The 26401-nt window shown below is 41.4% G+C and overlaps 1 protein-coding gene and 1 pseudogene across 1 annotated transcript in view; both read left to right on the top strand.

Moving 5' to 3' along the window:
• The first annotated feature begins 4332 nt into the window (after nucleotides 1-4332).
• Nucleotides 4333-5542, top strand: LOC118842642 (annotated as a pseudogene).
• Nucleotides 5543-7013: 1471 nt separating this feature from the next.
• Nucleotides 7014-26401, top strand: part of LOC118840818 (cocaine esterase-like) — a 56364-nt gene continuing 36976 nt past the window's right edge. The window contains exons 1-7 of the mRNA XM_036748169.1: nucleotides 7014-7121; nucleotides 9456-9660; nucleotides 11645-11783; nucleotides 15513-15646; nucleotides 23691-23844; nucleotides 24979-25083; nucleotides 25968-26066. Coding sequence (XP_036604064.1) covers nucleotides 7052-7121; nucleotides 9456-9660; nucleotides 11645-11783; nucleotides 15513-15646; nucleotides 23691-23844; nucleotides 24979-25083; nucleotides 25968-26066 — 906 coding nt within the window. The 5' untranslated portion in view covers nucleotides 7014-7051. The remainder of the gene's footprint in view (nucleotides 7122-9455; nucleotides 9661-11644; nucleotides 11784-15512; nucleotides 15647-23690; nucleotides 23845-24978; nucleotides 25084-25967; nucleotides 26067-26401) is intronic.

Here is a 26401-nt window from a genome sequence, read left to right on the forward strand (position 1 = left end):
TCCCTGCTCTGGAGGAACTTACCTTCTATGAGGGACATGAGCTGCACATCCAGAGACAGACAGAAAATGTACAAAAAGCAGATCTTGGGAGAGGGGTAAGGCCCTAGCAGCTGGAGCAGGGAGGAACCAGGAAAGGTGTTCTATAGAAGGGACTATCTGAGCTGATTCTTGACAATTCAAAGGTGCTGAGATGAGAGCTAGAATGGGATGTGTGAGGAGCCAGGAGGTTGGCACCTGGACCCCAGAGTGGGAGGAGGTAACAATATAGAAGTGTGGATGGCGCCATGTTGTTAAAAGCTCTAAATGCCAAACAAAAGTGTTTATATTTAATCCTGGAGGTCATGGACATCCACTAGAATTTACTTAGTTGGGGAGGGGAGTAAAGTGGTCACACCTTTGCTTGGAAAATCACTTTCGAAGATGAGTGGAGGATTGCTTGGAGTAGGGAGAGATCTGAGGCCCAGGTTACAATCAGGAGGCCATTGAAATAGTCTAGGAGTGAACCAATGAAGGTCCTTCCACCTTCTGACTTTCTTATTTCATGGTCACAGAGGTGGAAGGGTGGAGACCCCATGTAGGTCTGTCCTTTCCTTGAGCCCTACATCTCTTCTATCCCAGGCCCAACAGCTGGTTGTCTAATATCTCCTTGAAGAATTTAACCCAGAAAGTGCAGGCCCTTGTGGGAAGGTAATAAAGAGATCTAATGAGAACTAGGACATGTGAATAGCAGGTAAACTTCGGTGGGCTTATTCCTTGTTGCTGTTTAGTTGAACAGTCATGTCTGACTCTTCGTGTCCCCTTTTGGTGATTTTCTTGGCAAAGATAGAGGATTGCCTTGCCATTTCCTTCTCCAGCTCATTTTATAGACAAGGAAAATGAGTCAAACAAGGTTAAGGCCTTGCCCAGGGTCACATGACTAACACATGTGAGAGGTCAGATTTGAACACTGGACCTCTTAACTCTACAGCCAGTAACTTGTCCACTGTCCCACCCAGCTCCCTTGCTTATTCCTTACAATCAATAAATATGTCCAAATAATGGACTACCAGGGAAGTTCATTTTTCTGATACTCTCTCTCTTTCCGGGTTTCTTGTAGGGTATTGCTCCTGAGCTTGGGCATTTGATGATGGAAGAGTATTTAAGAGATACTGAGGACCCTGGAGAATATCAAACGCAATTCTAGGAAATGATGGGGGATATGGCTTTTGTTATTTACTCCCTCAAGCTGGCCAAATATCAACACAGTGAGTATGGTGTGAACCCTTTTCAGAAATCGGGTGTAAGAACGTCTGGTCTCTGGGGCAAGCTGTCTGTATTACCCACACACTCATGCAGAAGGAGGATCCTGCCTCTGGCTTTGCTATTGTAGCCTCCAGATTGGTTAAACCCCTTCTTCACTTTCCTCCTTCTTCCCTCCTGCCCACACTGAGCACCAGCTGCGGTGAACTCAGTGAACATTCTGTACAAATAATAATAATAAGAATTCATAATAACCCACATTTCTATAAGCAGATGCTCTTAATTTTTTTGTGGGTATGTATCATGGACCTCTTTGGTCCAAGGAAAGTTATAGATTCCTTCCAGAATAATATTTTTAAATGTATAAAATAAAATACATAGGAGAGAAAAGCAATTACATTGAAATTGAGTTATCTAAGTGCTCAACTGAAAATAAATCCAAGAACCCCTGCTCAGGGGTTTTATTGTTCTGAAACACTTTATGTCCATTAACCCCCTAGATCCTCACAACAATTTCATCCCAGTGGATAGAACATAAGAACTAGAGTCAGGAAGTCCTGAGCTCAAATCCAGACTCAGATACCTTGCACCTGTGTGATCCCAATGAAGTCAGTTAAACTCTATTTTCCTCAGTTTCCTCAAGTATAAAATGGAAAAGACAATAGCAGCTCTCGGTTGTTGTGAGGCTCCAATGAGATAATATTAGTTAAGCACTTAGCACAATGTCTGGCACAAAGTCGGTGGTATATAAATGCTTGTTCACTGGGCAGCGATGTGACACAGTGCATAGAGTGCAGTGCCTGGAGTCAGGAAGACTAATCTTCCTGAGTGCAATTCTGGCCTCAGATACCTACTGGCTGTGTGCCCCTGGGCAAGTCGTTTCACCCTCTTTGCCTCAGTTTCCTCATCTGTACAATGATCCAGAGAAAGATGGCAAACCACTTCAGTATCTTTGCCAAGAAAACCCCAAATGAAATCACACAGATTCAGATACAACCCCAAAACAACTGAATAATAAATGTTTATCTTTACCCTCCCCTTCCCTTGGGGTAGACAGGACAGAGATTATTATATCCACCTTATAGCTTAAAAAATCAGCCTCAGAGAAGTAAAAGGATTCCCCCAAGTTCTTGTAGTCAGTCAGCAGCAGTGCCAGGATTCCATCCCAGGTCCTGTTACACCAGACCCAGCACTTGTCCTGCCTCACAGCATTGCTCTGGGACAATATTTCTTAAGGGGCTGCCATTCATTAGCTTGCCTGTCAGAGGACAGTGAAAGTTGTACCAGCCACTAGTCGGATCAAGATTGAGAAAGGAGAAAAAGGAAGCCAAACCAAGCTGATGAACTAGGAAAACAGGGTGATGGTGTCATAAATGGAGGTCACCAGAAGAAGAGTTTTAAGAGAAATGAGGTGGAGTAGGGGGAGGAGTGATGGCAGGACAAGAGATTGTGTTCTAGAAAGGAGAATTTCGGAGTTGTTGGTCATGGAGGTTGAAATGGGTGATGTTGAGATCAATAATAATAGCTAGTATTTCTCAAGTACTTTAAGGTTTGCAAACTACATAACACATATTATCTCATTTGTTTCTCATGATAACCCTGGATGATAGTGTGATAAATATTTTTTCAGGCTCGGGAGGGGTGGAGATATAAAAAAATTTATTTTGCACGACTGCAGTGACGGGTGTCTCATAAAAATAGACACATACCTATAGAAGGAAAACCAAGCCTAAATACCTATACCCACAGCAAAGTCCCTCCCCTGTCTCCCCATTGGCTGGGTAACAGAGTATAACTTTCTGATACATCTAGTAATAGTTCCCCTAACATGTTTCCCCCTGCCACTTCATACATTGTATGACCATTAAAATGAACCTTTAGCCCTCTCAGAGGAGAAGTTAATATTCACAAGCTTAGTACACATGAGCATTCTAAGCAAGACTTAACATTTACTAAGCCACCTTCCAACCTCAAAACAAGATACAAACCTTGCTTTGCCTGTTATCTTCTATGTGAGACATAAGTCCTTCATTATGTCTCCCAATCTGCTGAGTGTTATTCTGAAGTTATGGAAACATTTCTCCATTATACCTCTCAATTTCCCTCTTCTTCTGACAGAAGATAGTCTACTACAAATCTATGTTGATAGTGTCTTCTACAATCCATTTATTTTCCTGCATTTGCTGCAAGTCGAAAGACTGTCTGGTAAGTATGGATCCCCTAGGTTTCATAATTCATATATTACATAATTTCTGTGGAAACAAAAGTTTTAATCATTCCTCACAGAAGGCACTAATATTATTCTCATTTTACAGATGAAGAAACTGAGGCAGACAGAGGTTAAGTGCCTTGCCCAGGATCACACAGCTTGTAAATTTCTGAGGCCAGATTTGAACTTGGGTCTTCTTGACTCCAGGCTGATTGCTCTATCCACTGTGCAATCTAGCTGCAGTCATGGATATGACCTGTGTGGCAGAAGTGAAGTGAAGGTGCAGATTGTAATAGATGTAAAGTTTGATTAGCTGGGAGGCTCCAGTTTTTGTAGGAACAGTCTTCTAGTATGAGGACAGGGGCTGGGATAGAGAGGAAGTCTGTGAGCTGGGGATTGGTCTGCTTGAGGAAAGAGGAAGGGTGATGTAGGTGGCAACAGACAGAGTAGACAGCCACCACTGGCATCTGGATGGGGTGATTTCCTGGAGCAAGTGAACTTTAAAGGAAAGGTAGGTCAGTGCTGGCGGAAGAGGGACTTCCTGGAAGCAGCACAGGGAGCAGTCAAAGTATTGGACTTGGAGACAGTAGGAGCTGCATTCCAATCCTGCCTCAGACAATTAACTAGCTATCAACCTTGTGCAAGTCATTTAACTTCTGCCTACCTCAGTTTTCCCAACTGTAAAATGGGGGAAATAATTACTCAGTCCCCTAGGGTTGTAGATAATGTATGCAAAGTGCTTTGCAAAACTTAAAGGGTATGTAAGTGTTATCCAACATCATCATAATTATTTTTATGATAATAATTATCTTAGTTCAACAGAAGCATGATATGAAATAAAGTGTTCTCTGGCCTGTGCTTTCACACATGTACAGCCAAGAAAAATGGGTGTTCTAGCTAAGGAGAAGGACCCTCAACTCGTGTCCCACGAGCAGATTAAAAAGACTGCAGAAGCTTTGTTGGCATATAGAAAAAACCAACAAAATGCCAATAAAATGCTCTTGAATGAGAACAAGAATGTGTTTTTAATGGTGACGTTATGGAAAATTCTCCCAAATGGAAAAGAAATCGAAATGCCTTTGCCTCATGGTATTAGACCTGATACAATAGAAGTTTGTTTATTTGCTAAAGATGAACCAACTTTAACTTCAGAACAGACAGAAAATTTCTATAAACAGCTTCTGAAAAAGAACAGGATTACAAACATTACTGAAGTCATCCCTTACACAAAATTACAACATGAATATAAACCTTATGAAGCTAAGCAGTGCCTTTTGAGCAATTTTGACCTTTTCCTTGCTGATGAATTAGACAAATTTTACCCTCACAGATAGGAAAGCACTTCTATCATAGAAATAAGGTATCTTTATCAGTAGACCTCACCACTAAGAATTTATCAGAACACATCAACAGAATTGTCCAGGGAGCTTCACTAACTGTCACTAACCATGGTTGTTGCGATACAACAGGTGTGGGTCACACAGGAATGACTGTGCATCACCTAGTGGAAAATATCATTGCTGCTGTAGATGTACTTTCAGAAAAGTTGCCTGAGAAGTGGGAGAGTGTCAAAATTCTACACCTGAAAACAGAAAAATCTCTTTGCCTTCCAGTCTTTTCTTCATTTGTCTTCCATTTGGGTTCTCAGAAAAGCAAGAAGCAAAAGCAAGGCAAAAAAGTGGCCACCAAGCCTGCTCAGACTGCAGTGAAGCCTGAAAGTGAGTGTGCTTTGGATGGTCATGAACTAGAGGCAGAAAAGGAGGGCAAAGCAGAGCCTGACTCTGATGATGAGATTCTACAGTTTGTTCCAATTCAAGCAACATCTCCTCAAAAGTGCCCAGAGCTTCAGAAAGCAGACCTAATAAGGGAGTCTACAGAAGACAGCCTCAGTGCTGAAACACAAACTGAAACTACGGGTAAAAAAGAAAGGCATCCAAGGCTCTGGAGACTCCAGAGCAGATTTCCAAAGATACCATAAAATTGAAAAAGACTCCAGCCACTGGCAAATCCAAGAAGCCAAGGATCCAAACCCCCAAAAACCTGAGAAAGGAATTCCTCAGTAGAGGTCAAAGCCCTGGAATAGATTCTCAATAAGTTGAGGTCATTCACTACTCATTTGTTTCAACAATCCAGCTACCAGCTTCTGTGGGGGTGTAAGATCCACCCACAGCCAGCACCCAGAAAGCTGCCAACAGCACAGGTTCTTTTGATCTGCTTAACTAAGGAAAGCAAGGTGAAGGGGTTGACAAGTTTATTAAACCCAGGATGCAGACAGCATTCACTTAGTTCAGGGGAAAAAGCCAGCACCCTGAACTTCAGAGCAAAATACAAACAAATTACAAATATCAACAGACAGACGCAATACAGATTCATAATTACCAACACCTAGGTTCAGCCCGGGAGCTCAGAACAAGGGCTGGCCCAGAGTCACGTGCCACCACTGCTATAAGGAGGAGCTCCAAGGAACAGACAGCCAACCCCTGGTTTTTATATCTTTTTCAGTGTCAGGGGTGAGTCACACATGCGACTCACCCACATGACCTAGAATCAGCACAAAGAGGTGACTTAAACCCATGTGGTCTAAAAGCCTCTGCTCTCCCAGACATGTAAACTAGGCCCTCCCTGGAGTTAGCCCCACCTTGGACCCCACCTTAGTTGCCAATACACACCCACTAAGGTTTTACACCTAATAAGGGTTTGGGCCTGGGGCTTAGCACCTAGTAAGACTCAATGAATTACTCAAAGGGAAACTATTCCAGGGCACTTGTTGAACTAAGTGCTAAGGAGCCCATTTTTTGCTTACCAACACAATAATAAAGTAGGTAAAATTGAATGGCTTTAAAATAAAATCTATTTTTACTTACTTTTCTAGTTACTTTACACAATGACAAAAATAAATGGATTTCAGTGCCCCCCAAAAACTTAAAGGGTTATATAAACATTAGCCAACATCACCATAATTATTTTTATAATAATAATAATCTTAGTTCAACAGAAGCATGATATGGAACAAAGTGCTTAGAGTACCCATACAGTAATGGGGAGATAGCATATTCTGAGGAAATTCAAGCTTCTGTGAGAGCAAAAATTTAGGACACTTAGAGGTACAAGGGGGCAGCTGGGTGACACAGAGGATAGAGTGCCAGGCCTACAGTCAGGAAGACTCATCTTCCTGAGCTCAAGTCCAGCCTCAGACACTTCCTAGCTGTGTGATCCTGGGCAAGTCACTTAACCAGCTTGGCTCGAGTCTCCTCACTTGTAAAATGAGCTGGAGAAGGAAATGTCAAAGGTCTCCATTATCTTTGCCAGGAAAATCCCACAAGGGGTCATGGAGGGTCAGACACAACTGAAAAACGACTGAAGAGCTTCAAGGGGGGGAAATCATAGAAATCTCCAGAAAATAGAAGGGAGAGTTGGTTAGGTTGTGTAATTTGAATTTTGACCCTTGATATTTCAATTGAAGTGATAGGAGCAGCTCAAGCCGGATCTTGTGAACCCTTAGTTCCAGTTACCCTGGAGTGCCCTTTGATCCAGGTCGTTTTGTATTAAAGGCCAGGCCAGGAATCTGATTAGGCAGAACCAGAAGGCTGTGCAGAGGGAACCATGTGGAAGACTTCCCTGCTGCCCAAGGTCCTGACTTTGGGGGCCCTGGGCCTTCTGATTCAAGCCCCAGGTGAGCAGCTCATTCAGGCTGACCCAGAGTAGGGATGATTTCTGGGGGCACATGGGAGGAGTCCTTTGATTTTCCCATTGGAGATGTGGAATTTGTGCATTGTTTTTTCTCTTGTTGCCCTCACTGACTGATTGGGTGGATGAGCTGAGGGTGAAGGATTATTGCTAGTTTTATTTCAAGGGGTGAAACTAGGTTTGCTGGTGAAAATTTGATGCCATCTATATGTATGTTACATACAGAAACTCTTCTATCAGCTGCTGGTGGGTTGTGGGGTGCAGGGAAAAGCTGAGTCATTTTCAAGGACCTAGATAAGAGTGAGGAAAAGGGGGAGGATCGTTTAACAGACTGGAAATAGGACTTCAGCGTTTGCATGAGAAAATGTGGCATGGCTTTATTTTCCTTTTCTTTCTCTCCCTTTCTTCCTTCCTTTCTTCCTTCCTTCCTCTTTCTTTTTTTCTTTCTTTCTTTCTTTCTTTCTTTCTTTCTTTCTTTCTTTCTTTCTTCCTTCCTTTCTTTCTTTCTTTCTTTCTTTCTTACATTTTGGACATGGGGGTCCTTCTCCTTTTTTATGATCTCTTTGGGATACAGATGTAGTAGTGGTATTGCTGGATCACAGAGTATGCACAGTTTGATTGCGCTTTGGGCAGAGTTCCAAATTGCTCTCCAGAATGATTATATCAGTTAACTCAGCAAACAGTGCATTAGTGTCCCAATTTTCAATTTCATTTTTTGTCATATTAGATAATCTGATGGCTGTAAGGTGCTACTTCACAGTTGTTTTTATTTGCATTTCCTTGATCAACAGTGATTTAGAACTTCTTTTCATATGACTATAGAGAGCTTTAGTTTCTTCATTTGTAAATAGCCTGTTCATATTCTTTGACCATTTAACTATTGAGAAATGTATTGTATCTGATGAAATTGATTCAGTTCTCATTATATTTGAGAAATGAAGCCTTTATCAGAAACACTTGCTGAAACAAAAATTTTCCCATCATTCGGCTTTATTTCTAATCTTAAGGTATTTGTTTTCTTTGTGCAAAACCTTTTTAATTTAACATAATCCAAATGATTCATTTTGCATTTCATAAGTTCTCTAACTCTTGTTTGGTCATAAATTCTTTCCTTCTCTATAGCTGTGACAGGTAAATTCTTCCTTGCTCTCCTAATTGGTTTATGGTATCACCCTTTATGTCTAAATCATGTTCCCATTTTGACCTAATCTTGGTATAAGATGTAACATGTTGGTCGATGCCTAGTTTCTGCTATACTGTTTTCCAGTTTTCCCAGCAGTTTTTGTCAAATACTGAGGTCTTATGGGTGTTTTCTTTAATTTCATCCTTTTAAACTACTGTTATTAAAGAGGAGAAGCTGAAGCCCATCAGATACTACTACTCTATTCACATTTGTTTTGCTGCTGTTCAGTTTTTTCCATCACCTCAGACTCTTAGTGACTCCATTTGGGTCTTTCTTGGCAAAGATTATGGAGTCTGTTTGCCAATTCCTTCTACAACTCATTTTATGGAAGAGGAAACTGAGGGCAAACAGGTGAAGCGACTTTCTGAGGGTCACACTGCTAGTCAGTATCTGAACCTGGATTTGAACTCAGGAAGATGAGTCTTACTGATACATACTGTAGCCCAATGTAACCACTTTCTATCTGTCTCTCTTGTCCCGGCTTCCTGTGTCTCCCTTCTTTGTCTACTGTCTTTCCCATGCACAGAAAGCACTTTCCCCAGTCTAGTTCTGTTGAAATCTCTTCATTAAAGACACAGCTTGGGCACTGCCAGTTGTTGCAGAGCTTTTCCTGACCCTCCTCTTTTCTTTTCCTAGCTCTTTGCAAAGAACTCTCCCTAATACTCCTGGCTATTGGTGCACAGGCCATTGTTCTCTAGGAGAATGTAAATTCCTGCCATTTTATCCTCAATTCAGAACTGAGGGCATTGTCCATAGTAAATGCTCATTAAGTCTTTGTTCAGTCAGATCACACTGATAAACTATATGGCATTGATTTTTAGCTCTGAGGTTTCCTAAGCTAGGCTGGGGGTCAGATTGTTGGGGAGCAGTTGCTTTGATCTTGAGACTCTGGATCCCCAAAACTGGACAGCTCCTGAGTCAGTGCCAGAGCTGTCTAAAAGTGCAAATGACCCTTCTCTGAAGTAAGTTCCCCATCTCTGGAGACCTTTAAGGGAAATGAAAAGAATCATGGCAGAAATAGGAGGAAAATTGCATTCCCATCTCAGTAAAAAATGGTGGGGAATGGGGTGTAGTTGCATTACTTGAACATCAGTTCCACCCTCTGTTCCTAAGGATTTCTCTCGCTTTTGTTCACAGGACATCATGCAGATGACCTCATCAGGACCACTGAGTCTGGACAGATCCAAGGGACTCAAATCCATATCAAGGGGATTGACAAAAGTGTCAATGTTTTCCTGGGAATCCCGTTTGCTAAACCTCCTGTGGGGGCCCTGAGGTTTTCTCCTCCGCAACCACCAGATTCATGGAGCAATGTGAGAGATGCCATTGCCCATCCACCCATGTAAGCACCTTCCTCTATCTTTTTCTTACCAGATGAGCAAAGTGAACCATCATGCCTTACCCAAATTTTGTCTCAGTGTGCTCCATACATGGTAGACATTTGTTAAGTATTTGTTGAGGAAATGAATGTTCCAAATCTCTACCTGGGCTGTGAGGCCTCAAATGATTGCTTGATGATAATAGTTCACATTTATTTGGACTTTACAGAATAATTGACTTCAGAAGAATACTGTGAGGTAATTGGTACACATATTTGTACAGATAGGAAAACAAACACTAAGAGAGATTAGAAGCAGCTAGGTGGCTCAGAGGACAGAATACTGGGCCTGGGGTCAGAAAGTCTTGAGTTCAAATCTGACCTCAGACACTTACTAACTATTTGATGCTAGGCAAGTCACTTCATCTTGTTTGCCTCAGTTTCCTCATCTGTAAAATGGGCTGGAGAAGGAAATGGCAAACCACTCCAGTGTCTCTGCCAAGAAAACCCCACAATTTGGCTTAAGGAGGGAATAACACACTCAACTGGGTATCTTACCCAATAGGAAAGTGGGGAGGGAAAGATGGGGGGGGCAAATGATAGAAGGAAGGGCAGATTGGGAGAGGGGGTACTCAGAAGCAAATATTTCTGAAAAAGGGACCGGGTCAAAAGAGAAAATGGAATAAATGCCTGGCAAGATAGAAGGGATCAAAATATAGTTAGTTTTTTACACTATGACTATTATGGAAGTATTTTGCACAACTACACGAGCACAATCTATATTGAATTGTTTGCCTTCTCAATGATGGTGGGTAGGGAGAGAAGTAGGGAGAGAATTTGGAACTCAAAGTTTTAAAAACAAATGTTAAAATTGTTTTTACATGCAATTGGGAAGTAAGATACACAGGCAATGGGGTATTGAAATCTATCTTGCCCTACAGGAAAATAGAAGGGAAGGAGGTAAAAGAAGGGGAGGGGGGATGATAGAAAGTAGGGCAGATTGGGGGAAGGGGTAATCAAAATGCACACTGCTTTGGGGTGGGGGAAGGGGAGAGATGAGAAGAAAATTAGGAACTCAAAATCTTGTGGATATGATTATTGAAAACTGAAAATAAATAAGTGAACATAATTGCTCCTCCTAAAAAAGATAGGATATGTTTGGTTTTTGTATTTGTATCCCCTGTGTAGGAAAATGCCTTACACATAGTGGGTTTTTATTAAGTATTTGAATGCATAAGTAAAAAAAAAACTCCATAAAGGGTCAGGCAGGGTCAGAGGCAAATAAACAACTGAAGAGATTAGGTGATTCACCCAAGGTCACCTAGCTAATAAATAACAAACCCAGAACTTACAGACTGAGGCTCAGAAAGCTGGAGGTCATTGCTTTTTTTAAGTAGTTTGATGCCTTTTGCTTTGGAGACCACACTTATTCCTCATTCCATGTCCCAGCCTGCCTCCTACCCTCCAATCTAATGCTCCTCTGTAACCAAGACAATCCCTCTGACAGTGGCCGGCAGTGCTGCTCTTACTAAAATGCTCACAGTCATGGTCTATCCTGGTCTGGCTTGACTTTCAGCGATCAGCATCAGGTTTTTTGACTTCCTCACATCCATCCTCTTACAGAGCAATCACATTCCATGTGAACACACTGATGTGTTCAGCTATTCCACCTGTTGGTAATATCTATTTGGTTTCCAGGATTTTTTTATTTTAAAAAAATACATTGTCTCCAACTTAACAATCACCAACAAACCCAAACATTTCAATAAACAAGGAACAAGAAAAAAGACTCTATAGGAAGTGGTGAAATGTTGGCAAATCCCTGAAGTTCTGCCTGCTTCAGTTTCCTCATCTGTACGATAGGGATAATAATAGCACCTGCCTCTCAAGGGTCTAGTGAGGGTCAAATGAAATAATGTTTACAAAGTACTTTGCAAACCTCAAAGCACTCATTATTATGGTTAGCACCACAGGATTCAATTAAGATTGGTCATCTCTTGTTTTCCAGGTGTTTGCAGGATATCCCTCACCTAGAAAAAATGGCTACAGCCCTGAAAATGAATATCCCCACTACTGCTAATTCTGAAGACTGTTTGTACCTCAATATCTATGTTCCTGTCCATGCAAAAGAGGGGGCCAGATTGCCGGTAAGCCAGAGCTCTGTACCATCCACAGCAGAGGATGAGAATCCTGGAGCACCAGAACTGGGTGGGACCTTGGAGGTCACCTCTTCCCATCAGCATGGGAGCAGTCATTCTCTCTAAATATCTCTGACAAGTCATCTAGCCTTCCCTGAAGTTGTCCTGGTCAGGGAGCTCACTACTTCTCAAGGCAAGCCACTCTACTCTTGGGCAATAACTCACATTGTTAGCAAATGTTTGCTTCTATGAGGCTGGAATCTGCTTCCTTTATTACTTCAAGACATCTAGTTGGCTCAATGGATAGAGTCCCAGGCCTGGAGTCAGGAAGACACATTTTCCTGAGTTCAACTCTGGCCTAAGACACTTACTAGCAGTGTGACTTTGGGCAAGTCACTTTACCCTGTTTGCTTCAGTTTCCTCTTCTGTAAAATTAGCTGGAGAAGGAAGTAGCAAACCGCTCCAGTATCTCTGCCAAGAAAACCCCAAATGGGGTCATGGAGAGATGGACATGACTGAAAATGACTGAAATAATTCAGGGAGGTGGTTCCATAATCTGGAATGATATCAATTTCTGCTACAGGTGACTATTGCTAAACAAACAGAACAAAGCATTGATAAAGTGTGATCTTCCAAACACTTCTTGATCCTGTCCACAGCTATCACATCCTTGCTATAGGGAACTTCATTGTGTGGAAACTCTCTCAGTTGATGATGACGGCTACCTCTTCTGTAACTTATAGTCTTGGCTTTTCTGGCGAAATGAGATGTATTGTCACATATCTCCTATGTGTCCAAGGCACGACTTGAACCCAGTCCTTCTCACTCCAAGGCTAGCCCTCTATCATCTACACCAGGCTTCCTTTCTTAAAATAAATGATAGTGAACCTAACTGCTCAAATGTCATCTGCCCATGAACCTTGTCTGAACCTCAAGAAACCAACGTTAAACTTAACAGCCATTTCTACAAACCTGGAGCCCTTCTCCCTAGTGCTGAGGATACAAAGAGAGGTGTGTTTTCTCTATCCTCTGAGCTACCTTACCATTTATTTTGGATCTCCCTTATGGTACTTAATGCAGATTATGTTGTTGTTTAGCTGTTTCTCAGTTGTGTCCATCTCTTCATGACCCCATTTAGGGTTTTCTTGGCAAAGATACTGGAGTGCTTTGCCATTTCTTCTCAATCTCATGTTACAAGCTAGGAAACTGAGGCAACCAGGATGAAGTGACTTGCCCAGGGTCACACAGGTCATAAATGTCTGAAGCTGGATTTGAACCAGAAAGATGTGTTTCCTTGACTCCAGGCACAGAACTCTCCTCACTGTGCCACCCAGTTGCCCCAGTACAGACTGTATCAGTCTATATCATAGTTTTTAGATCTATACCCTATCCTTGCCCTCTGGTTGACTGAAAGTACTTTGAGGGCAGGGACCTAGTATTATTCAAACTACCCATCACAGAGCCTTACAAATAGTAGGTGCTCAGTAAATGTATTGAATGAATGAACGTATCACAAAGTCAGAGCAAGTTCCTGAATATAGGATTATCAGAGTTGTTTTCATAAAAGGAGTTTGAAGTTTGGAATACTCTAGGACTTGGAGGATGAGAAAACTGGAGGAAATGCCACCTATGCTGGCCTGAATTTCCATTGCTTCCAGCAGACTAAAGAGCACCTGAAAGGAAGGAGTGAGCTGGCATAGATGTGAGGGTCCCTGGTTCCATGGGACACAGAACTTTTGTCCAAGAAAAACTGAGCTTGTTCAGCCAAAGCTCAGCAGGCTTGGGTTCAGACCAGCCATACTAGAAAGAATCCAATCTTACAGTTTTCTTCATTGTTTGTACCCTAACAGTTTATGTTTTGAATGGGGGGGGGAGATGCCTAGAGTAGCAATGAAACTACAGAGTGTAGGAAAGAGAGCATAGGGTTTGGAGTAGGATTTCCCGAGGTCAAAGCCCAGCTCTTCCCCTTATTAACTGTATAACCTTCTGCAAGTCACTTGACTCCTCTGGGCCTCAGTTTCTTCATCTGTCAGATGGGGGTGTTGCACTAGGCAGTCTCTAAAACCCCTTTCAGCTCTAAAACCTATGATTCAATGATCTTGCCTGAGATAGAATTCTGGGTACACAGTCATACCCACTAAGATGATCCCACAAGGGAATGAGGTCCAAGGCAAGTCTGCATGTGTGAAGGGCTCCCTCTTTTCTCCCTGCACCCAGGTACTCACAACAAAATATGCCTTCATCATAGGTAGTCCATGTTCTGGCTTTCTCAGTGCCCAGGATTTGGTCCACTTCATGTCCTCACACGGCAGCAATTTGTCTACTCCCCAATGCACAAACATGTCTGCCACAAATTCCAACCAATCATTTGCTATATCCCATAGAAGGCAAAGAATCTTACCATGGGAGCAAAAGCCCCTTCAGCTCTCTGTACCTCCCAGGCATGTAGCATCACAACGTATTGACAAAAAGAACTATACTTTCAAAACACAATGATGTTATCTGAACAGTAAGAAAAGGTCTTTCTCTTGAAATTTTAGACGTGGAGATTACCAAAACTATTCCTTGCCCAGAATTTAACACTTAAAATTAGGCTCTATCCACTGAGCCATTTTGCTCAGTGGTTAGAGCACTGGCCTGCAGTCAAGAAGACTTCAGTTCAGATCTGACCTCAGGTAGTCACTAACTCTCAGCTGGGGCAAATCACTTCACCTCTGTTTGCCTTAATCCACCGGAGAAGGGAATGGCAAACCACCCCAGGATCTTTCCCAAGAAATCCCCTAAGGGGTCACAAAATGTTGGACATAGCACAACAACATTATGCTTTTAAGGACAAACTTTGATTTTTTCCTCTTACTGATTCTGGTTTCCTAATGGTGTGTCTCCCCCACAGTTTAGTCTTGGCTGAAAATAACTGTGGTCTCCTATGCTGAAGTTGGGGTATCCTGTTTGGTGTGAGTGATATAAGACTGGAATGACATCCCTCCCTGTCTCACCCCATCTCCCAATGCAAATGGGAAGGATTAAGCACAGGCTTATGGGCAGGAGATGGGGTAAAGTCTTTCAAAGATGGATTTTAATCAGTTGAAACTTCTCCCTATAAAATGATATAAGAACCAAAAGAAAAAGAGAAAGAATTTACTTTGATTACTTGGTTGCATATTTAAAAAGAATAGCTAGTTGTACATAGTAGATTTGCAGTTTCATGTGTAATCATCTTTTTATTATACTATGTGATAGAAATGCTTGCTTTATTCAATAAATTAAAAATGAAAATTTTAAAAATAACCAATGGTAGGCATAGCCTAGTGCTGGTAATCTATTCTAACAGTTTATCTTGGCTTTGAGTGAGCAGTTAACTGTTACATGGAAAGGTTCTCTGGGCCACAATTGAAACACCCAAAAGATGATGTGACCCAGAGAGTTTATTACCCAGGGTACATTCTCTATTGTCTGGTTGGGTCTGTGTCCCTTAGAAGGGATTTCTGACCCCTTTCCCTGATCTGAACTCCCTCTGAGTCAAGTCAAGTGGTCTCTTACCTGAGAGTACCTCTGATACATATCCTGTAGACTCCTGATATACAGTATCCTGAGAAGTGACTTCATTCATATTAAAAGCTAGTTTATCTTGGGTCACAAGAAAACAAGATACAGTATTTTCCTGTTGAGCAAGGGAGCAGCAGAGCCATGCTTGGTGGGATTTGTTCCTGGAAGTGAAATGATGTCTTATTCCCGCAGGTGATGGTGTGGATCCATGGTGGTGGTCTCGTTTTTGAGGGTGCTTCCATGTATGACAGTTCAATACTGTCTGCCTCCCAGAATATGGTAGTGGTCAACATCCAGTACAGGCTTGGCATCCTTGGGTTCTTCAGGTGAGATTTTACCCCAGTAAAATGTGAGTATAAATGTCTTTTCCCTTATGAGCTCCCAGATTTCTGAGCGATAGGATAATAATAAACATAAATTCCTGATTAGATGATGTATATCTCTTGCCCTCCCTTGCCTTACCTACAAGCTAACCATGACATAATAGAAAAAGTCCTATATTTGTGGGCAGAAGATCCAATTTGAAATTATGGCCCTTCTTCTTAGGACCAATGAATTCACTTTTCCCTTGGCCTCAGAGGAGAGAGATGGCGGGGGGAGAGAGAGAGAAAGGGAGGTAGGGCGATGGAAATGGATGGAAGGATGGATGGATCAGTGGGTGTATGGATGGATGGATGGACAGATGGATAGATGGATGACTAGGAGACAGGCAGGTAGCCAAAGCATTTATTATGCACCAAGCACTGTACTAAGCTCTGGGGTTACAAAGCAAGAAAATAAGATGATCCTACTCTGTTAACCTAAATCTGGCTTGCTGTACTGCTTTGGAAAGCTAATATCATGAGCTTTATTATCAATTTTCTGCAATATCTTACTCTAAGGTGACTTAGTGCTTTCACTGTGTTCTCTGGAATGCCAGCTGCATAGGTAACAAACCTGTTTTCAACTTTAACCATTTCCTTTCTTATCCCTTCTCTCTACTTGTACTAGCCATACCCTGACTTTTTTCTGATGACAGCTTCCCTGGTCACCATTTGCAGCATTATTTATTTTCATTGACTACTGTGTCTTGTGTACCTATCCTATTCCACTCATCCATGACTGTTTCTTAGCCAGTACCAGGTAGTTTTGATGACTACTGTTATAGTGCAGTTTAATATTTGCTGTGGCTAGACCACCTTCCCTAGCATTTCTTTTCATTAATTTCCTACATATTCTAGACCTCTTCTTCTTCCAGATGAATTTTGTTATTATTTTATCCAGCTCTGTAAAATAATATTTGGTTGTTTGATGGGTATGGTGCTGAATAAATAAATTAATTTAGATAAAATTGTCATTTTGATTATATTAGCTTGGCCTAACCATGAGCAACTGATATTTTTACATTTATTTAGATTTGACTTTATTTGAGTGAAAAGTGTTTCATAATTATGTTCATATAGGCCCTGAGTTTGTCTTGGCAGATAGACTCCCAAATATTTTATACTGTTTACAGTAAGTACAGGAATTTCTTTCTATCTCTTGCTGTTGGGCTTTGTTAGTGATGTATAGGAATGCAGAGGATTTATGTGGGTTTATTTTATATCCTGCAACTTCGCTAAAGTTGTTTATTATTTCAAGTAGATTTTTTACTTGATTCTCTAGGATTCTCTAAGTAAATCATCGTATCATCTGCAAAAAAGTGATAATTTAGTTTTTTTTCTTCACCTATTCTAATTCCTTCAATTTCTTTTTCTTTTCTTATTGCTACGGCTAACATTTCTAGTACAAGTTGCATAATAGGAGTGATAATGGACAACCTTGTTTCACTCCTGATCTTATTGGGAATGAATCTAGCTTATCCCCATTACAAATAATGCTTGTTGATGGTTTTAGGTAGATGCTATTTCTAATTTTAAGGAAGGCTCTGTTTATTCCTATGCTCTGTAGTGTTTTAATAGGAATGGGTGTTGTATTTTGTCAAAGGCTTTTTCTGCATCTATTGAGATGATCACATGGTTTCTGCTAGTTTTGTTATTGATATGATCAATTACACTGATAGTTTTCCTAATATTGAACCAAACTTGCATTCCTGGAATAAATCCTACCTGGTCATAGTGTATTATTCTCATGATAAGTTGCTGCAATCTTTTTGCTAATGTTTTATTTAAAATTTTTGCATCAATATTCATTAGGGAAATTGGTCTATAATTTTCTTTCTATGTTTTGACTCTTCCTGGTTTAGGTATTAGTACCATATTTGTGTCATAGAAAGAATTTGGTAGGACTCCTTCACCTATTTTCCCAAATAGTCTATAAAGTATAGGAATTAATTGTTCTTTAAATGTTTAATAGAATTCACATGTAAAACCATATGGCCCTGGAAATTTTTTCCTAGGGAGTTCATTGATGGTTTGGTCAATTTCTTTTTCTGAGATGGGGTTACTTAGGCATTTACTTCCTCTTCTGTTGCCCTGGGAAATTTATATTTTTGTAAATATTCATCCATATCCCCAATGTTGTCAAATTTATGGGCATAAAATTGGGCAAAATAATGCCTAATTATTGTTTTAATTTTCTCTTCATTGGAGGTGAATTCACCCTTTTCATTTTTGAAACTGGTAATTTGATTTTCTTCTTTCTTTTTTAAATCAAATGGATCAAGGGTTTATCAATTTTATGGTTGTTTTTTTTTCATAAAACCAGCTCTTGGTTTTATTTATTAATTTATAGTTTTTTTATTTCAGTTTTATTAATCTCTCCTTTGATTTTCAGTATTTCTAATTTGGTATTTAATTGGGGATTTCCAATTTGTTTTTTTTTTCTAGCTTTCTCATGCGCATGTCCAATTCGTTGATCACCTTTTTCTCTATTTTATTCATGTAAGCATTTAGAGATATAAAACTTCCCCTAAGAACTGCTTTTGCTGCATCCCATAAGTTTTGGTATGTTTTCTCATTATTGTCATTTTCTTGAATGAAGTTATTAATTGTTTCTCTGATTTGTTTTTTGGCCCACTAGTTCGTTAGAATCAAATTATTTAGTTTCCAATTAATTTTTATCTTATTTTTGCATGGTTCTTTATTACAAATAATTTTTATTGCATCATGATCTGAAAAGGATGTTTTGACTACTTCTGCCTTGCTGCACTGGATTGTGAGGTTTTTATGCCCTAGTACATGGCCAATTTTTTGAGTATGTGCCATGTGCTGCTGAGAAGAAAGTATATTCCTTTTTATCCCCATTAAGTTTTCTCCAGAGGTCTATCTTATCTGCCTTTTCTAAAAGTCTATTCACCTCCTTAACTTCTTTCTTATTTATTTTGAGGTTAGATTTATCAAGTTCAGACAGGGGGAGGTTGAGGTCCCCCATTATTATAGTTTTGCTGTCTATTTCTTCCTGTAACTCCCTTACCCTCTCCCCTAAGAATTTGCCTGCTATACTACTTGGTACCTATATGTTAAATAATGATATTGCTTCATTGTTTATGGTGCCTTTTAGCAGGATGTAGTGTCCTTCCTTATCTCTTTTAATGAAATCTATCTTTGCTTTTGCATTGTCTGAGATTTGGATTGCTACCCCTCCTTTTTTTACTTTAGCTGAAACACAATATATTATACTACTCCTTTTTGCCTTTGCCCTGTGTGTACCCCCTGTTTCAAATTTGTTTCTTGTAAACAGCATATTGTAGGATTATGGTTTTTAATCCTTTCAGATATCCAGTTCTGTTTTATGGGAGAGTTCATCCCATTCACATTCACAGTTATGATTACTATCTGTGTCTTTTTCTCCATCCTATTTCCCCTCTGTTCATGCTTTTATTTTTCCCTTTTCCCTTCCACTCCTCAACAGAGTTTTGCTTTTGACCATCTCCTTCCTCAGTTTACCCTCCCTCTTGATTCCCCTCCCTTATCTTACCTTTTTCCCCTTACTACTTCTTCCCTCCCTTCTAATCACCCCCTCCCTTTTCTTTCCCCTTTCCCCTTTTCCCTCCTACTTCCTGTAGGACAAGTTTGATTTCTATACTTATCAGGGTATGTTATTCCCTTCTTCAACCAAATTTGATGAGAATAATGCTCAAATACTGCTCTTCTCCCTCCTTTCTTTCCTTCTACTGTAATATGTTTTTGTGCCTCTTCATGGGATGTTATTTATCTTTTTCTACTATCTCCTTACCTCTTCTCTCAGAACCATCCTTTTATATCTCTTAATTATTTTTTCATCATTATATCAGTTATTTTATACTGACCCAGTCTATGAATATCCCTTTCAATTGTCATAATAACTATACTATTCTCAAGATTGACATATATATACACATATAAAATATATATAAAACAAAGTAATCCTATATAAGGATGTAACTAATTACCCTTATTGATTAATTAGGGTTTTCCCCCATTTACCTTTTAATGTCTCTCTTGAGTTTTGTATTTGGAGATCAAATTTTCGATTGAACTCTGGCCTTTTCATCAGGAAGGTCTGGAATTCCCTTATTTCATTGAATGTCCATCTCCTTGCCTGGAAAATTATGCTCAGTTTTGCTGGCTAGTTGTTCCTTGGTTGTAGTCCAAGCTCCTTTGCCTTTAGGAATATCATATTCCAGTTCCCCCTTTCTTTTAATGTAGAAGATGAAAGATCCTGTGTGATCCTGACTGTAGTTCCATGATATTTGAATTGTTTCCTTCTAGCTGCTTGCAGTATTTTCTCCTTGACCTAGTAGTTCTGGAATTTGGCTATAATATTTCTTGGAGTTTTCAATTTGGTGTCCCTTTCAGGGGGTGATTGGTGGATTCTTTTGATGACAATTTTACCCTCTGTTTCTAGGACCTCCAGGCAATTTTCCTTAAGGATTTCATTGAAGACACTGTCCAGGCTCTTTTTTTCATCATAGCTTTCAGGTAGACCAATAATTTGTAGATTGTTTCTCCTGGATCTATTTTCCATGTCAGTTGTTTTTCCAATCAGATATTTCACATTTTCTTCTATTTTTCATTCTTTAGATTTTGTTTGATTGATTCTTGATGTCTCATAGAGTCATTATCTTCTACTTGCCCAATTCTAGTTTGTTTTTGCTTTCTTTGACCAGGAAATTGAGGTTAAGTGACTCGCCCAAGGTCACACAGCTAGTACATGTGTCAAGTGTCTGAGGCCACATTTGAACTCAGGTCTGCCTGACTCCAGGGCTGGTGCTCTACTCACTGTGCCACCTAGCTGCCCCACCAATTCTAATTTTTAGTGTTTTGTTTTCTTCCTTTATCTTCTCTATCTCCATTTCCATTTGGTTAATTTTACTTTTCAATGAGACAGTTTCTCTATTTGTATTCTGATTCTCCTTAACTAATTCACCGATTTTACTTTTTAAAGATTTGATTCCTCTGGGATTTTTTTTCCATTTTTTCTTTTACCTCCCTAATTTGGTTTTTAATCTCCTCCTTGAGTTCTTCTAGAAATGCTTTTTGGTCTGGAGAGCAGTTCACTTTCCCTTTTGAGGTTTCAGATGTGGGTCGTCTTCTGAATTGGTATTTTGATCTTCCCTGTCTCCATAATAGGAATCAATGGTCTTTGAAAGCTTCTTACTGTTCTTTTCCATGGTGTTTTTTTTTGGCCTGGTTTCTAAAGTGGATCTCTCCTTCTGGGCCTCTGGGGGCTCTGTCCCAAGTTTCTTGTGTTGGGATCTAGCTATATGTGCTATGGCTTGTGGTTTCCTGAGGTGTGGGGGAGAGGTAGTCTGGCTGCTGGGTGTCTCTTCTTCCCCAGGACTGTTCTACAGAATGGATGGTCTCAGTTCTTGTCTGTACTGACGTCTGCCACTTCCCCTGGCAGTGCAAAGCCATATCTGGGGTCCTGGCATTGATGTTTGTTAGCTCCACTCCCCTGGGGCTTAGTTACTCTCGTTGTTCTGCTGAGGTGAGGGCTGCTGGGACACCTCTCCTCCTGCACTGGACTCCTTCCACCACCACAGGAAGGGCCCTCTCTCCCATTTTTCTTGCTACTGAAGCTCTCTTATGGCTTCTCTGTTTCTCCTGAGGTATTATTCCCTGGGTTTATTCAAGGGAGGGATTAAAGCCATTTACCCGGCCATCATGGCTCCCAGAATTCAAGAAGGTGAGTTACAAACCTTTAGACTCTGGGTTGGAGGCCTCTGGGCTAGCTGCTCCTGCAGCCTCAGACTCTGCACTCCACTCTGACAGACTCCCATCATGGGTTGAGAGGCCTGGGGCTGGATTGTGGCCATAGCCAGAACTTCCACCCTGGGCCTGTTCCTGCTCCAGGGTTTCTCTCACCCAGCGACCTCCCAGACTGGTGGGCTGGCTGGATTCCTCTGTTCTTCCTGGTTGGTTTAGTCTGATGCAATCCTGCCTGCCCAGCACTCCTACCCCTCTCAGTCTACTAGTGGCTTCTATCTCTCTCAGATCTGCTCACATTCACTTTTGTAGACATATATGACAGAATTTATGAGAGAGCTCTAGTAGTTAGTTCCTTTCAAAGCACCATCTTGGCTCTGCTCCCCAGTGCCTTCTTTACAGTCTTTCTCTCTCTCCCAACTCCTACCTTCATACAGAGGGACTTCAACATTCATCTGGATATTCCCTTAAACATTCTCACTCCCCAGTTCCTCAGTGTATTCATTTCTCATAACCTCAGCTATAAACAGAGATGGTAACACCCTGATTTCACCCTCCCTTAGGAGTGTTCCACTTCTATGTTCATTAACTCTGAAATTCCTCTATCTAGTTATAATCTCTTATCATTCCACTAGATTCTCTGTCTTGTAACCCCTCACCCTGTTCTTCAGCCTCAACTGACCTTCAATCCCCCCAGTGTTTCAACAATCCGGCTAGCAGCTTCTGTGGGGGTGTAAGATCCACCTACAACCAGCACCCAGAAAGCTGCCAACACGCTGCAAAAGCACAGGTTCTTTTGATCTGCTTTAATAAGAAAAGCAAGGTTAAAGGGGTTGACAAGCCTACTTTAATTCAGCAAATATCATTCACTTAGTTCAGGGGGAAAAGCCAGCACTCTGAACTTCAGAGCAAATTACAAACAAATTACAAACATCAACAGACAGACCAAATACAGATTCATAGTTACCAACATCTAGGTTCATCCTGGGAGCTCAGAACAAGGGCTGGCCCAGAGTCACGTGCACCACCACGGCTGTGGGTGAGAGTTCCAAAGAAAAGTCCAACCCCTGGTTTTATATCTTTTTCAGGTCAGGGGTGAGTCACACATGCGACTCACCCACACGACCTAGAATCGTCACAAAGAGACGACTTAAACCCATGTGGTCTAAAAGCCTCTGCTCTCCCAGACATGTAAACTAGGCCCTCCCTGGAGTTAGCCCCACCTTAGTTGCCAATCCACACCCACTAAGGTTTTACACCTAATAGGGGTTTGCGCCTGGGGCTTAGCACCTAGTAAGGCTCAATGAAATACACTGAATTACTCAAAGGGAACAAAAGCCAAACTCTTCAAGGGCACTTGGTTGAACTAAGTGCTAAGGAGCCCATTTTCCTTACCAACACACCCACTCCTCAGCTCTTTCCCAGGCCATTGTGCTATCTTCCTGGTTATACTATCTTCCCTTCCCCATCACAACCCCTTAGTAAACCACTTCATCTCTACACCAACCCTGTCTACTATGACAAATCTTTCCCTGCCAAACCTCAGCCTTGGATGACTCCCATCATCCACTCCTTTTGCTCTTCTTTGCAAACTGCTAAATGAAGCTAGAGAAAATCATGAAAGTGTGTTAACTGGATCTATTCATATTAATGTTCCATAAACTTAACCGGGTCCTCACTGTGGCAAGGCAATCTTTCTGCACCTCTGCAATCAATTCACTATCTCACTCACCAAAGTAGCTTTTCTAAACCTTTGCATCATTCCTCAAAATTCTCCCAGCTCCTGCTCTCCTCATCAAATCAACTCAGAACCCTGCTTTGTATTTTGCTGAAAAAAATGAGGCCATCCAAGGTGCAGTGAGCCACTAAAGAGGCATGCACTGGGAGTCCTTCATATGAGAGAATTCAAGATTTGTCTTACCAATTTACATCTGTAAAATAAGAACAACATCTAGTATTTGTATGTTCCTTTAAAGTTTACAGAGTGCTTTATAAAGACTGTCTCATTTTATATCTATAATAACTCTGAGAGATGCATGCCATTTTTATCCCCATTTTAGAGATGAAGTAACTGAGGTAGATGTCTAAGTGACTAACCCATGGTCACATAGTTAGTAGATGAACAGTGGTCTAGCCAGGTCTAGTTCTAGCACTCTACCCATTGCATCATGCAACTGGATTAGATGGTATTTAAATGTCATAATCATATGAACCTGGTAGTCTTTTCAGAATTCTCCAACCTTGTCTAATATCTGGATTTCAGCACTGGTGATGAGCATGCACCTGGCAACTGGGGGTACCTGGATCAGGTGGCTGCCCTGAGGTGGATCCAGAGGAACATTGCCCACTTTGGAGGAGATCCTGGCCTTGTGACCATCTTTGGAGAGTCTGCTGGGGGAACTAGTGTTTCCTCACATGTAGGTTGTAATGACATGACCCCAGCCTGAAAGAGGCCTCTTGTAGCCAAAAGTAGTTTCATGGACCGGAGTTTTTCTTCCTCTTCTCTCATCTTCTCCCCTCTCAAAGTCACTGGGGCTGATGACTTCTTTCTCTATGGTTGGTACCTGCCATTGACATTCTTTTGGAGATCCCATTACACTCCCCTGCCCTAGTCCCAATTAATCAGCTAGGCCATTCTTCCTTTTACTTTACTAGAGATAAAAGATGAGTTATCCCTTTTTAAAGGCTGACTAACCACTTTTGAGTAAGATCAAAAGAAACGTACCGGGCAATGATGAAATAACTCAAGGCCCAATGGATCCCCAACTTCACCAATGAGGTGCTCCTCTTACCGATGCTGCTCAGACCCTGTCTGTGCCTTCCCAGTCGTCCTTTTTGACCAGGTGCAGCTGTAGATCTGCTCTCTTCCGTCTTTACCTATGGGCCTCTGAGAACTTAGCATGGCTGACCCTCAAGTGACAGACATAAAATCCATCAGGGACCTTAGAGGCAAAGTTCTTCTGGCTTGGTAACCTGCCTCCCCCAGGAGTTTGCATATTACTGACATAGCCTCCAGGCTGTAATAAGACATGAAAAGAAGACTTCAATGGAAGGATAATGCTAATAATAATATTAATAAGTGGCAAATTCCTAAGATATGATGGGAAAACTCTTGTATTTGAAGTCATTTGATCCTAACAATAACCTAGGGCTTTCTCATAATCAATAAACAAACAATAATCAATAAACAATGTGACCCTATAAGGAGGAAGGGCATAGTAACATCATTGCTGCGTTAAAGGGCACAGGCATGTTATCATACACAGTTACTGAACCATCCAGGGAGCTCAGGCCCATGGCCAGGGCTCCTCAGCCATCTTTTCTTTCTAACTGTCTTATATGGCAGGCTGTACAAAAGGGCCCAAGGTCCAGGGTCCCATAGAGAAGCTGCTGTTTGGGACTGTCCTATACAATTAGCTTAGGGGTATGGCAGTGTAAGTAACAGTCCTGGCTTTCAGACTCACAGTTTCCTCTGTCTCTGCCAAGCCAGGAGGGTCTGGGCCTTTTCATGACTGCTTCATCCTCCCCTCTGCTGTGCTTTGCTCCCCCAGGTTCTATCCCCCATGTCCAAAGGCTTGTTCCACAGAGCAATCATGCAGAGCGGTGTGGCCATCCTCCCTGGCTTGATTTCTTCCAGCTCAGAAACAATCATGAATGTAAGTTCCTTGTTCTTTGGTCTTTGTAATCACTCTTATCCTTCCTCAGGCTTCTAAGCCTCATAACCCCATGACCCAGTGTCCCATCGACCTTCCAGCTCCCCAGGGCTATAAGAATGTACACTGTAATGCCATTGAATGTTCAAGCTGACAGTTACCATAGAGATCACCTAGTCCACCCCCTTCATTTTATAGTGGAGTAAACTGAGGCACAGAGAGGGAGGGTTTAGTTCCTGGCTCTACTTATTCCTCTGCCTATGATTGCAGGTAAGGCATTTCATTTCTGGGGCCTCAATTTCTTCCTCTGTAAATGCTGGTTCTATTAGCTTGTTGTAAAGTCCCTTCTAGCTCCAAATTCTATTTCCTGACACCCACAGAACAGCAGGAAGAGTTTCCCAAGGGGGCCCAGGTACAAGTAAGATGGAATGATCTGAGGTCCCTTCTATCTCTCCGGATCTGTCACTCTGTGACAGAGTTGGCGACTGAGCTGGGACCAGAACTGAGCTCTCTGAGCTAATGAAATGGCTCTTTCAACATATCAGACCCCATACTGTGTTCCTTAGGGATAATTAGGGCCTTTCTCCCTGAGGAAATGGTAAATGCTTTGTAGCAGGGACTATGTCTTTGTGACCTGCCCCTGCCCATCCCCATCCAAACTGGCTGGCACTAAGCCCTGTACAGAGCAGGCTCATGGTTGGGGGACTCTGCCCCTTAGACAGTCAGACAGATTCCAGCTTGGTCTTCTTTTCAACATTACTGCATCATGACCTATAGAAATGATCCTTTTGTAGCTTACTGATGTATATGAAAGGATTCCTCTATAATGATACAGGCCAAGGGTTCCTCTATGAAAATATTAACTCTTTGTGGGTGCCTCTTTGCAGGTCATTGCCAATCTGTCTTCTTGTGATAGAAACGATTCTGCCTCCATGGTTCAATGCCTCAGGAACAAATCTGAGGACGAGATCCTGGCCATTAGCAAGGTACTTAAGCTGAGAAGCAAGGGTTTTAGTCCCAAGAAGAGCTGCTAAGACAGCTTGGGGAGGGCTGGACACCCAGCCTTCATTAGGTGGGATTGAGGTGAATATCTTGACGATGCCACTCTCTTAGCCTCAGTTTCCCTATACTCACTAGATGATCTTCAATGATATTTCCACCTCCAATATTCTCTGTCTGAAGTTCTCTTCTGGCTTTGATGTTCTGCTTTCCAGGATCTCTTCTACCTTCAACATTCTGTGCTCTCAATGTTTTTGTGTGCTAAGGTTCCATCCCTTCTACTCTGGACATACTATGTCCTAAGAATCCTTCCATCATTCTG

This window comes from Trichosurus vulpecula, chromosome 3, assembly GCF_011100635.1.
Source record: "Trichosurus vulpecula isolate mTriVul1 chromosome 3, mTriVul1.pri, whole genome shotgun sequence".
Lineage (NCBI taxonomy): Eukaryota > Metazoa > Chordata > Mammalia > Diprotodontia > Phalangeridae > Trichosurus > Trichosurus vulpecula.